Source organism: Hyperolius riggenbachi, chromosome 2, assembly GCF_040937935.1.
Source record: "Hyperolius riggenbachi isolate aHypRig1 chromosome 2, aHypRig1.pri, whole genome shotgun sequence".
NCBI lineage: Eukaryota > Metazoa > Chordata > Amphibia > Anura > Hyperoliidae > Hyperolius > Hyperolius riggenbachi.
The window spans coordinates 273,783,471-273,797,868 of record NC_090647.1 but is presented as its reverse complement, the minus strand read 5'-3'; the positions used below and the strand labels follow the sequence as shown (position 1 = coordinate 273,797,868).

Here is a 14,398-nt window from a genome sequence, read left to right as displayed (position 1 = left end):
GCGGCTCTTAAAAGATGACAGAAAGAAAAATTATACATACCAGGGGCTTCCTTCATGCTAATCGGCCCGTCAATGTTCTCCCAGACAGCTTGGATCCTCTGCTAAGCAGCCTGGTAAATTCCGCAGTTGAGTCGAATCAATTAGGCCATGCACGCTCTCTTCATGCACACTTCCGTGGCCAGGAGAGTTACTACTGCGCAGGAGCAGAACGATCCCGGCTACGGAAGCGCAGTGGGGTGCGTCGGCAGCTGAGCTGCTCATGGGCAATTTGTCCTCTACCGGAGGTATTACCAGGCCACCTAGCGGAGGATCCCGGTGGCCTGGGAAGACGGCAAGGGAGCCATATATACATATATATATTTTTTTCATCATCTCAGGTTTCCTTTCAGCCTCATAAGCAACAGCCATATGACAAACGTATAGTTTAGGTGAGTTTAGAAGGATAAATCCATTTTAACTTGATGGAACCACTCTCAGCAGAAAACCAAAATACTAATGAGGACAAACTGTAATACTGTCAGCACATATGGAATACAAAGGCTGCCCCATTGTATCCAATTGTTGTGTCTATAAAGTTTTGCTGTGAGATGATAATTTAGAATATTCCATTAATTTATTACGGTTAATGTCTGTATCCATAATAACATCAGATAGAACAGGACAGAGAACGTCAAAGCATTCAAAGCAACACTAATCAATAGAATTCAAGGTAGAGTTTAATACATTCAAACACGAAAAAAAAAACAACAACCATTATTGCTCTGGTATAAATCTGTGTTGGTGCCAATGCTAAAGAAGGAGATAGCTCTATTTTTTAGCGATACACTGGACCAAACGCAAAGAAGGGAGAATTAGTAGGAAACTATAGCTAGTTAGAGAAGAGGTTAAGAAGTAATAGTGAAGATAAAGTGAAGTCAGCTGGACTTGGACAGAGGTACACTTCAAGTTGCTTTTACAAATACCTTTCTACTCCATGGGGTCAAATGGCAACATTCAGTGGGGGAGGGTGGACGGGTTCTGGTAAACTAAGAATATAAAATGTGGTAGAAGACATTAAAAGCATGCATGAATGATAAAATAAAATATGGTATACACTGTGGCAAGATATGTAATATGAGATGTCGATTAAAGTACATCAGAAGTAAGAGGCATATGGAGGCTGCCATATTTATTTCCTTTTAAAAAATGCCAGTTGCCTGGCAGTCCTGCTGATCCTCCACGCTACAGAAGTGATCTGAATCACATACTTGAAACAAGCATGCAGCTAATCCAGTCATACTACAGTCATAAACATATGATATGCATCCTTGTTCTTCTGGGTCAGCAGGAAAGCCAGTAAATTTGCATTAAAAGAAAATAAATATGTCAGCCTCCCTATCTCTCGCACTTTAGGCATGCATTAATAAACATGTATTGAATTTGAGATAAATAATGCACAGACATAGAAATAACACATCATGTGAATTTAAGCTTCACATGTCAATGACCTTTAAAGTAAACCTGTAATGAAAAAAAAGTGCCCCTGGGGGGTACTTACCTTGAGAGGGGGAAGCCTCTGGATCCTAAAGAGGCTTCCTTCGTCCTCCAGTTAAAGGAATACTATCGATTCACATATTTTTTTCAATTGACACAGGAATTGTTTGGGAAGTGCTGCTAAGTACTGGTGTATACATTTTAGTAGCAACCTCTTTGTTTACTGTTATCAAAATACATTCAAACTTTACTGACGCCAAAACTGACGGCTGACTGAGCCATGAGGAGAGGGGAAATTCCCCTCACACTTGATCAGTGAACTCTATGTGTAGCTCTGTGTGTGACAGAGAAGAGAGCTCCCAACAGCTGCAGCTCCTGTGTCCTGTGTTTCTGACTGACCTGTCTGAAGAGAGCAGAGGAAATGTAACTAATTCTCACAGCTTTTTCATACTGTTTTTGCTTTCAGAGTTTGATATGTTTGATATTTGCTTTCTGTAGTCTGATATGCAACTCTGGCTGTGCATTGAAGCAGACACCCCTTCTGCAATTGATTTGTCCCAATATAGCTAAATCCTACCCTCAATAAATTACAGCTTTTGCCTCCGAGATTTAACATGAAAAGTAGGAAAATGTTTACACAGCTACTTAGACATTATTTGCACACTGTCATTTTAGAACACTTGGGTATCGATAGTATTCCTTTAAGCCCCGTTCGGGACCCCCGAACTCTTCAGAATCATAAGCCTGTGATGCACCTCGAGCAGATGCAGTAGCGGCTTACCGCTCAAGCTCAGGTGGTCCGCTGTACTGTGCAGGTGGCTCGTGTCTGCACAGTAGAGTGGACCCAATCGTGCTTGGCTATTTCTGCCGGAGCATGAGCGGTATGCCAACAGTGTGCGGGGTCCAGCTATTTCTGCCTGAGCCCGAGCGGTAAGCCCCTAGCGTGCCTGAGCGAGGCGCATCACAGGCTTGTTATGATTCAGCAGCCCAATGTCTACTGCGCCTGGGTGCCAACAAGCCCTTGTCGGCGTTCTTTTGGGGGGTCCCAGCTTGGGAACGGGTCTGAACGGGAGTATGAGGAAAGCCTTTTTAGGATCCAGCGGTTTCCCCCTCACAAGATAATAAGTATTTTTCATTTGCAGAGTGCTGAAAATGTATTTTAAACAGAATATGAAAAATGATCACCTAAAAGAAAACTTTGGAGAAAAAGTGAATTGCATAAGGGCCATCTTTTCTTAGATACTAGAGAATAAGACTTGTAAAATAAAATTCTCTGTCATGCACCTTGGGTGCCTAGAACCTGAGGAAGCTCAGTTATTAAAGTGGTCTGAAAGTCAGCATTTCTTCTTTGCTCTAAAATATTCCTTATAGCTTTAAAACTACTAGCACATTGTTTTATTTATTTTAGTAGAACAGCATTCAAATAATTAAACACAGCACTTTGTCCTGCACTGGAAAGCCCCTTCAGCTTATGATCCGAATCTGAAGAGGAGATAACCATTATCTTTTGTTTAAATTTCTCAGTTGTTACATTCTTAGCAGCTCTCAGGAGGAGTTGTCTGTGCTTCTAGCATGCACACTGTTCAGAAGAGCTCACTAAAAGATTTTAATATATAATGAAAAGCAGTTTGAATAAAATGCAATGGCAGCTTTCAGAGCAGATAAACCGTACTTTGGGAACTTGTAATTTGTAAATGGTCAATATTACTTGTGCAGAAAGCAAATATAATAACAACTGTATGGGAAATAAAAAGTAGTAAAACACATTTTTATTGAATGTTATGTCAGTTTCAGACCACTTTAAGTCTTATCTTTGGCTGCTGGAGGCAAGCTATGTCCTTCTCCCTTTCCTACCTCACCATAGGTCAGTGAGGCCAATTAGGATTATGGACCATACATATTGAGATATGAGAAGGAATAAGGCTGTACTCAACTTGTAAAAGCAAGATTTCTAAAACTGAACTGGATATTGGGGTCCTGGGATATTCAGAAAGAAAATGTAGGCATGGGCAGGCACCCCTTATTGCACTGATTTCACTCAGGCTGGCAGTTCCGTAAATTGGAAGTTATTACTTTGTTTACTTTAACTACCTCTTAATTCTCTAGAAATCTTTGCTGATGACATATCTAATATGTTTGAAAGTGTGTTCTGATGTCATACAAATCATGGGTGGCTCCTATTCTCCTTGCTGGATTACCTACAGTATTTTTTATCATGTAGCTAGCAATAGGAAGTAAAAATATTCCATAGTAAAGTTCCCCAACCCTGTCCTCAAGGACCACGCATGCACCAACAGTACATGTTTTATAGGAAACCACAAACATTCACAGGTGAAGTAATTAGTGTCTCAGCAGAGCTGATTAACTACCTCTGTGGATCTCCACAAAACATGCCCTGTTGGTGGGCCTTGAGGACAGGGTTGGGAACACTGGTATAAGGGCACTCCCAAAACTCTAAGACAGGTGAAGAAAATCTAGATGTACATTAGGGAACTCCAGGGCATAGGAGTTCCAAAAAATGCAAGGAGCTAGTGGGCTTCTGGACAATGCAAGGAGGCACTGCTGTCTAATAAAGCCTTCAGGAGAGGGAGACTGTAATACTGTAAATCAAATAAGATAAATAAATGACTTTGGTCCACATATTTTACAGTCTTATAATGCATTCATTTCAATCTAAAAAGAAGACGAACCCCCTTGCAACATGAAATGTTCGGATGCTTTTGCTTTTTCTTCTAGGGAAAAGTTTTTTGTTTTGCTTTTTTTTAATCAGTGAAAACAGTTTTGTGATTTTTGCTTTCTCCATCCGTACATGCAGGATGCAGAAATGTGTCCAAACACAATTAAGGAACCTTGACTTTTACGACTATACAAAGAATGTATTCAATTTTATCTAACCCATCATGTAGATTAAATTACATATGTACCTTGTCCATGTTCTCTTCCTTGTCTATTTACAAATTCACTATCATCAGAATAGATCTATTAGTTATATAAAGTGAATGCTTACTTGTACTGTAACATGGTGTCGTTCCTTGAGTTCTCTCCTCTTTAGAGTCTGGGCTGAAGGGTAGGATGGAAGTGGAGGAGCAGCAAAACCAGAGCTCATAAACCGCCGTTCCCTGTTCTCCGCTCGGGCACGCTGCTCTGTAATGCAGAAAGAGAACTGATGGATGTAATAACACCGTAATTTACAGTATATCCACAGTGCTGTCAATGTTTTAAAGACATCCTGAACTCGTATAAAGTGATAAATACCTATCTTAGTAGTGGGAAGCCTTAGGGCCCTTTTACACTTAATCAGTTGCTCTCAGTTAAAACGGAAAGAAAACTGATTTTCAAAGTAATGCCCATGTTTTCCTATGGCACCTTTCACACTTAACGCGTTTTAACTGAAATCTTCTTCCCAATGCACTGCTATGGAAAAAACGAGTACTAACGCACACTAACGCATACCAACTGATTAAGTGTAAACAGGGCCTTAGGATAGTCCAGAGGCTTCCTGTATCTGTATGTATATGTATGTACACCCCTCTGGACCAGGGGCATATATACATGAATCTTTGTATTTATGAGCAGCATGTCGACCGGCCGCAAAGTCAACAGTGCGTTATCATGTGACTTCCGCAGCAACGCAGTGGCGGCAGAATGAATGGAAGTCAATGGGTGATGCAAGAAATTTACATTTTTGGGTGGCGGCAGTGTGGTACGGGCGTTCGGAATGACACAGATACGACGGGGAAGCCAGGAATCCCAGTGACATCCTTACTGTCCAGCAGGGAGAACGTCACTAGGCGAGGGGCGGTGAAGGACACGTGCGAGGGGGCGGTGCCATGACCCTGTCAGTGCAATCGGCCACAGGGTCATAGGAATCTATTTTTTTTGGTGTTGTGATGCGCTGCGAGGGACCTTGAGGTGTCTGCTGTCATGGATGATTTCAATAGCAGACAATTACAAAATATAATACAATGTTACTCCAGGCAGGTGTACCTTTTTTATTGTGTATTCTTTGTAATATTGTTGTGCCACTGCGTTCTCCGCCACTGTGCTTTACCCCATAATAATATAGGTTAAAGAGAGTCTGAAGCGAGAATAAATTTCGCTTCAGACCTCATAGATAGCAGGGGCATGTGTGCCCCTGCTAAACCGCCGATATCCCGCGGCTTAACGGGGGTCCCTTCACCCCCAAATCGCCTCCGTAAATGGGGGAGCACTTCCGCATTGGGGCAGGGCTAACCGCCTCAGCCCTGCCCCATGCGCGTCTGTCAGACGCGTATCTCCGCCTCTCCCCCGCCCCTCTCAGTCTTCCTTCACTGAGACGGGCGGGGGAGAGGCGGCGATGCGCGTCTGATAGACGCGACTGGAGGCAGGGCTGCAGCCGTTAGCCCTGCCTCCAGGAAGACAAGATTTACAACCAAGACTACGACCAAGTCTTGGAGGGGTGGGTTTGGGGGTGAAGGGACCCCCGTTTAGCGGCGCGATAGCGGCGGTTTAGCAGGGGCACACATGCCCCTGCTAAGTATGAGCTCTGAAGCGAGATTTATTCTCGCTTCAGAGTCTCTTTAAAGAGTATCTGTATTGGAAGAGCCGAGTGTAGTAGAACAGCCTGAAACATTGCCAGCACTTTAATTCATGCTTGCATCGCCATATAATTATCAGTGGAAAGTTTTCCCCTTTGTGTGTTCTAAATCTCCAAATCTGTGCAGGAAAGCAGCAGAGTTTACAGCTTGCCTCAGTGCACTGTGTGTCCATGCTGCACATATTCATTCATCAGGGCTAGATGTAACAGGATAGGACTTCCTCTATTTCATATAACAGAGCTGACTTTGATTAAATAGGGAGCATAATCTGGTCATAAATTGTCCGACTAAACATGCTAATTTAATTAACTACAAGCTTTTCAATTTCCAAGCACTTTTTTCTTGGTGACAGATACCATATAAACACTGATTTACAAAGGCTATTTAATAACTGAAAATACACCAAGTCTAGTTAATTTGCATTACAGACGTTGTGCTCCCATGACAAGCAAAAAATAATGCATCCTGCTCTTATGTCCTTACATTACAGTTAAACTTGTGTGTGCAAATCTGCATTTCAGGAGTGTTCTGTATTGGCAGACTATGCAACGCAGGTTGCCGTGTGTTTCCAACGCAACACACGGCATCTGCATTGCTGTCCACTGCAGTGCAGTGCTGATCCCATTCTCTGACAGTGGGACAGCGCTACGTTTGAAAAAAATGCATACAGCAGTGCATTAAAATAATAAACTCCTGCACAGCGTATAGGTGAGAATGTCAGACAATGCAGTCTATGCAACTCTGATGTCCTTGCTTTTTTTGTGCATTATGTGCGTTGCTGAAATGTGCACAGCATCGTTTATAGTGTGAACAAGGCCTTACTGTTATATTTTCATACATACTGTACACATAGTGTAGTGTAAGTGTTAAGCATGAGATTCTCTATAGAAGTTTCTATGAGCCTTTCTGTGACCCTGAGTCACAAAATCTTATGACTAGTCTTTAACTACGGCCCACCAGGGATCTTAAAAGCATAAGAAGCCTACCTTGTGGGAGTAATCTAATGGCTCTGCATCTCACCCAAGTTACTGGGGGATTCAATTACTAAATGAATGCTTGCTATACCCCCTGCAAAAACAGACATTACTACCCCATCAGTAACCCCTTTATTACAAAACCCCTTAGTGCAAAGTATACGCACTCAGAAGAGTGAGCTGGAATGATATGTATAACTCCCTAATATGGGTCCTCAACCCACACTTTTAGCAGGACTGTTGCATCATGTGACTTGAGCGTTGGGGTCTGAGTAGAGTGCAAGATAGAGGAGCAAGCTAAGGGCACAACTTCTCTACTGAAATAAACTGACAACAGCTGAATGGAACAGAAGACTCACCCCTACGCATGGAACGCAGGCTTTGCTTTGCATGGCGATGAAGCTCTTCTACACAAGGTGGCCTAGTGGTGGGCAGGAAGATGTTCCTCTGCTGGTGCAAAGTTGTCTTGTAGTACACGGTAAGCTTGCTCTCCGCATCCAAGTTTGAGACAGCTGTGTATAAAAACATAACAATCATCAGTCACACAGATCTTCAGCATGTAGTTTCTATATTCTTATCATGTTGGTGGGAGTTTCCTCTCACATCCCAAAAACATACAGAAAAGTTGATTGGCTTTCCCTCAAATTGACTTTCGACTATGATGGACATTATGACTAGGATAGGGATAGGATTGCAACATAACTGTATAGTTAATAATAAAGCGTTGTGGAAGATATCAGCAATATAAAAATACAAAATAAATCTTTCCTTAAGGCTACTTTCCCACTAAGACGTTTCATTTTAGGGGACGTTATGGTCGCATAACGTGCCCCTAACGCAATGCATGGTGGTGTTGAAGTTGGACGTCAGATTAAGCTGCTTAATGCAGCTCTCAAAGCAGGTTAGTGATAGGAAGTCCGGATCTTTTTAAGGATTCGGATCATTTGAATCGGATCATTGAAAAGAAGCAGACTGGGTAAAATGACTAGCAGGACAGGACTTTCCCTGCACTGTACATTCTGTATGTTCCTGTTTCTTCCAGACAGACATCGACTGAACCAAATCTTTCATTGTGATGATCCGGATAATTCGACTCACAAAAAAGATCCGGATCAAATGAACGATTCATTCATGATCCGGACAACACTACAGTCCCACCAGGAGTCACCACAGTGCAGTGAATATTAATTAGCCATGTGGCTGGCTGCGGAGGAGGAGAGGAGACCTCCTCCTCCAACATTACTGAGCATGTGCAAACAGTCTAACGTGGCTTAGCCCAGTATAACGTACAGCTTGCAGCACTTTGTTTAAACGTGCTGCGTTACTATATAACTCAATGTGTGCACTGTGAACAGCCCATTGATTTTACAGTGCTGTGAGTTAGGCTGCGTTACTGGCTGCTGTAAGGTGGGAGTCCAGGGCCGGGCCGAGGCATAGGCTGGAGAGGCTCCAGCCTCAGGGCGCAGTGTAGGAGGGGGCGCAGAATTCATTCAGCTGTCATTCCTAATTGTGTTTGAAGCAGAAAGAAATAAGAAAAGGGGGTACATGGCAGTGACTGCAAGCCATATAACTAGATATTAAGGTGTTGGGGAGGTTGTGGGCCCTGTGGCGCCTCTTAGTCTAATAGCAATCAGTGTGTGACAGCTGGGGTGGGAGGGATGGAGGGGCGCACTTTGGTGTCTCAGCCTTGGGTGCTGGAGGACCTTGTCCAGGCTCTGGGTGGGACTTTAACGTTCCACTGTGAAACCAGCCTAAAGCCTTTGTAATCCAGAGCCACCTGTTTATAGGCACACCTATAATCTTTTATTTGACAAAGCCAAATAATGCGAGTTTCAGAAAACAGTTCAAGCTGATATGACCATCATCCTCTCACAGATCATCTTCAATAACTGCACATTCTTTATCTATATTGCGAAATGAATGAGATTCTGCATCACCAATGACATGTGTGCACAGTCATCACCATCAGACACACATTATCTGCCTATATATACTATATTTGTTTAAGAGAGGAGAGAAGGGACATGGACATGGGATATTACCGGCATTAGAGGAATTACATGTCACCTGTGATTTATAACTGTTTCTGTATTTTTTGTGCCGCTATCTCTTGTGAATGTTTAACTTCAGACATAACTTTCAAAGTGGAACCAAACTGTCTAGCATCAAAGAGTTCATTATAGACATGATAAACTACAGGGCTCCACATGAACTCAATAGAAATATAGAGCAACTGTTTCATCCAAATGAAATAGCCGAGTCTGGCATCTGTGGAAGATGTATCAGATATGAACTTTCTTTGCAAATAAGCGTGGAAGAATCATTTGGTGGAAGAAAGCTAAGTGGAGTTGTTTTCTCTTAATTATAAGTGTTTGTTGTTGGATGTTGGTAACAGATAATTATCATCAGTGATGCGACAATGTGTGAAGAGTTGAATCTTATATACCTTTTCTACATATTTGTAGATTTATTTTTTCTGGTTACAATAGAAAATAAGAATGGAAATGTTACAACGTACTTTTTCAGACATACTGTTATTTGTATAGTAAAGATAAACATACATTTGTATCTGACTTGTATTGCTGACAGCATTTTGCTGGTGTTTGGTGAAGAAAGAACAGTAAAAGTGGTGCCCTTTTTTGCAAATTTGCAACAATTCAATGACACTGCCAAGAAATTAACACTTTCACTTCTTTCAAACGATGGAAACAGTATGCTGCTTGGTCTACTACAGAATGCCAGCCCTTCCACAGTACCCATATTTCTAAATGTGTAATTTGCTACACAGAGCATGGATCCTTGTGTCTTAAAAAAAAATAAAAAAATGGAGCCATTATCAAAAAAAAACAAAGAACACATACTGACACTTATATATTTGGTTACACGTCGAAATAAGGTAAGAAGCTGAAATAATGGTTACTAAAATGAATACAGCATAAAGAAATGATCTAGCAAGGATTGTAATTCTCTGTGCTGGCAGGAGCAGGAATTCTGTAGTACGATGATATGCTTGTAAGTGATAAGTGAATGATGATGCTGATAACTAGATGGATGTTAATGCTTCAATGAATGATATGCGTGTCACTGCTGTATAATGTAGTGTGTTGTGTGATAGCTGCAGGTTATCTGCGTGGATTCTCTGATGCCTGGGAAGGATTTGGGCTGTGTGAGCACTAGCACTGTCTCATACGCTGCACTGACATGCTGGAAGGTAGTTTGCCTTTTTAGATCACTCAAGCGTGCTTGTTCTAATAATAACTGTATAAAGGGCAAGCAAGAAGCATTTCTGCTCTATTTATTTTGCAGTGTTTCATGGGTTTCCCTCACAGCACTGTCTGCTAGACAGGCGTGATGTTTTCTTTGTGTTTACTATATTCATTAGACTTTTAAGATTTCCTTTTCTTGCTTCCAAAAATCACATATTTTTGTAGTTTTAAGAAGCAGCCCTATATCAACTATATACAAAATTGCAGTACTAGAATCTGTAGCGGGAGGTAGTTAATGTGTTGATATGGGGCTTAAATGAGAGCTCAGAGTCCAGAGTTACCCCCAAACAACGAGCTTTAGGAGTTGAGGTTATTGGGGTGTTATCTACATTGATTGTGACTATGGGAGGTGGAACAGAGAGTGAAGGTGGAAATATCACAATCTCCATTTTGCTCATGTTGAGTTTAAGGAAACGGGATGACATGAATGTAGATACAGTGGATAGACAGTCAGGGACTTTAGATAGTAGTGTGGAGAGGTCTGGGGCAGAACAATAAATCTGGGTGTCATTAGCACTCAATATACTATATACTGTACAATATCCACTTTAATATAAGTTGGATACATTCTTGTATCATATCTATAATTTACCACTGTACAATGAGGTAGCTGGCTATCCTTGATACAGTGTTATACTTGCTTTTGGTCTTTACAGTAAAATCCCTTTTTCATACTATATGTATGTGAATATAAACCAAGATTTTGAGGGCAAAAAAAGCATGTTACATAAAGTCTCGGTTTTATAGTTTCTCCTGTCGGACTCAAAGTGCTAGTGAGGCAGCCACTAGAGTGCATTCAGTAGGCAGTAGCAGTGTTAGGGAGTCTTGCCCAAGAACTCCTGCTGAATATGTGCTGGCTTACTGAATAGAAAGAGCTGAGATTTGAACCCAGTTCTTCTGTGCCAGAGGCAGAGCACTTAGCCGTTACACTATCCAGCCTGTATGACCCAGACAAGGGTTTCAAACTTTTTGCACCTAATGCCACTTGAAGAATGTTTGATGAGAAAGCTGAGGCCGGGATATGGGAAATGTTATTTACTGGGTATAATTCTTTATCCAGCATGCATTGTACATTTGTAATAAATTAGTTTCTGTTAAGGCACCTGAACAAAACATAAGTTCACGAATGCCTGCGCACAGCGTGTGGAGCTTCCTGGGCATGTGCTGTTTTAACTGGTATTAAGAAGCTCTCACCTAAGGCTCCATCACACAGCCTTTCAAGGAGCATGCATAAAATGGGTGTGTGAGTGGACTGAGCATGCACCTTTCACACAAGAATGAGGGGTGCATGGAAATTATTGGGACACTAAAGAACTCCCAGGTATAGCTACCTTGTACGTTTATGTGTGCTTTAAGATGCCTTTTGGTTACCAAGACTTGTGTATGTACTAGTATTGGAACCTTGCTTTGCTAACCCAAATCAATGTCATCTAGCTTAGTAGGGTGGTTGTGTTCTATAGACATCCCTGTCTTTCTTGAGGAAATAGACATGTATTTGCTTATATTACGTTTCTTAACCCTTATAAGAGAGATAGAAACTACTCCCTTAAGAAATACATTTATCCTTCTTCTAAGTAGAAAAAAGAAAACACAAAACAACAACAGATGTAGTGAGAGTTGCCCCCTTTTCTCTGTATCTTAAACAGACTTGTTCTAGCACTAGGTTATCTTTCTAATGCGTTCTGACAGGGCAGACTTGAGAAGACAACACATTTATGCATTAATAAGTACTCTGAGCAACTCAGTAAAGTATCCATGTGCATAATGCTTTTCCTATTGTACTGCTTCAGCCAGCACAACAGAGTAGCATAATGACATCAGCTGGGAAACAAAATTCACCAGGAATACATCATACTTCACACTCCAATTAACAAGGAAAATGCCATAGGATTTACATAAATACATGCAACATTGTATGCTTCGCCACTTCAAAATGCTTTGCACCCAATTCATTCAGCTAAGTGGATCTAATGTAAATTAAATAAAGAGATGCAAGAACTGAAGTGGACTCTTCTGACTATTTTTCACAGTATTTTAAACTATAATAAACCGTATTTCCTCTTGATATGGGCATTAAAGGGACATAGATTACACTAAAAAGGGCTTAAAGAGACACTGAAGCGACAAAAAATGTATGATATAATGAATTGGTTGTGTAGTACGGATAATTACTAGAACATTAATAGCAAAAAATATATTCTCATTTTTATTTTCAGTTATACAGCTTTTTTTTTATAACATTGCACTAATCTCTAATATTTGCAGTTTACATACTACTCAGCATTCTAAATGATTTTACAGGGCAGGCTAGTGAACTTTTGACCTGTCCTGAACTGTTCTCTGCAAAAAGAGAAAACAATACCGTTCAGATAACAACCTTCAGAAAACAGAGCTTTCTGCCACTTTCAAAGTCGTGGAGCTCAATGGCAATTTGCATAGATAACAACTGGAGTTTCTTAAAGGGAAGGTCCAAGCACAAAAAAAAACAAAATCCACTTACCTGGGGCTTCCTCCAGCCCCTGGCTGCCATCCTGTGCCCTCGTCACAGCTCAAGTGGCTCCTGGTGTCCTCCGCTGCATAAGCCGACGTCGCCAGGTCGGCTTCCTGTGCGCTCCACGGCGCGGGTCACGTGGTCCGGAACTACTCCAGAACTACTGCGCCTGCGTAGTACAGACCTGATGACATCAGCCGGACCACGTGACCGGCGCCGTGGAGCACACAGGAAGCCTTCCAGGAAGCCGACCTGGCGACGTCGACTTATGCAGCGGAGGACACCGGGAGCTACTTGAGCTGCGGCGAGGGCACAGGATGGCAGCAGGGGCTGAAGGAAGCCCCAGGTAAGTAGATTTTGTTTTTTTTCCTGCTTGGATGTTTCCTTTAACTCTTCCCGTTCTGGAAACAATATTAGGCTTATGTCTCTGCTCCTAATGCTTTATTTCTTAGCTGTACTACACAACCAACTCCTTATATCATATTTTTTTTTTCGCTTCAGTGTCTCTTTAAATGACTGAAACACACATATCTACATGGAGTTTGTATATTCTCCCTGTGTTTGTGTGGATTATCTCCCACAAACCCAAAAAATTCCAGTATATTAATTGGTTACACCCAAACTGTGGTAGGGCGCTAGACTTTGACTGTGGTAGGGCATTTTACAAGGTTCATCAGCTTAGATGAACCTTAGCGAACCAGGCTCTATGTCACTTATCGTGAAATGTGTCTACCCAGCATACCAGACCTTTGGTTTTAAAATAATAATACTTGTTATAATATTGGCCACAATGGTTACAGATTTTCTTGTATCAGGCGCAGAGACAATGCAACTGTGCAGATATATATTGATTTTTTAAACTAGACAAATTTCCGCAGTTGTTTCAATTCTGTACAGCACCATGGAATATGTTGGCGCTTTATAAATCAATAATAATAATACTATGCCTATCACTGCAGTTCTTGTTTGGCTTTGCTTGAGAGTAATAGTAACTTTATTGGGAAGGTCCCTTTACCTCGCCAAGAACAACATCCAAACCACAGTTTGGCTTTACCTATGGAGTTGCTGCAGTGCTGTTTCAGTAAGCCACAGGAACCTTGGATGTGGCTAACATCAATTCTTTAGCACCAGAGCTAAATGCATAATATAAGCCAGGTTAAAGAGTAACTGTCAGGCTGCAGAAGCTAATTTAAACCTCTATTCTCCTGTGTTAAACAGTTTAGAAGGAAGCCCAAAAGCCATTAGTGAAGATAAAAATCTCAGTTACCTTTGATGTGTGCTTATCAGTAAGGCTGTTAAAACCCAAAGGGACGCAAGCCGCATACTATACTGCAAAGCATTCTGGGGCCCTCCCCTCGGCTGCTAATGAGACGTTACAGCAGCTTGTAATCAGTCCAGCGCGTAGCACTGATAAATCTCCGGGCAGAGTACACTGCAGGAGTCAGCTATTGTTCCTAGCCACATGGCTCATTAATATTCACTGCACACTGTGTTGTTCAAGTACGAGCTTATCTGTGATCAGGAAGCAGGCAGGACATGACGACACATTTGACAGAAAAACATGGAGCCTGCCATGAGCTGTCAGGAGCATCTATCTCTGCATATACTATATACAAA

At 41.7% G+C, this 14,398-nt stretch overlaps 1 protein-coding gene across 3 annotated transcripts in view; it reads right to left on the bottom strand.

The window, feature by feature from the left end:
• Positions 1–14,398, bottom strand: part of NHS (NHS actin remodeling regulator) — a 278,573-nt gene that overhangs the window by 24,971 nt on the left and 239,204 nt on the right. For 2 of the 3 annotated variants that reach the window (XM_068268699.1, XM_068268701.1), the window contains exons 2-4: positions 7,384–7,536; positions 4,481–4,617; positions 963–1,025 (exon numbers count right to left, since the gene is read on the bottom strand). In XM_068268699.1, the coding sequence (XP_068124800.1) occupies positions 963–1,025; positions 4,481–4,617; positions 7,384–7,536 (353 nt within the window). The remainder of the gene's footprint in view (positions 1–962; positions 1,026–4,480; positions 4,618–7,383; positions 7,537–14,398) is intronic. The other variant, XM_068268700.1, reaches the window with a different exon arrangement.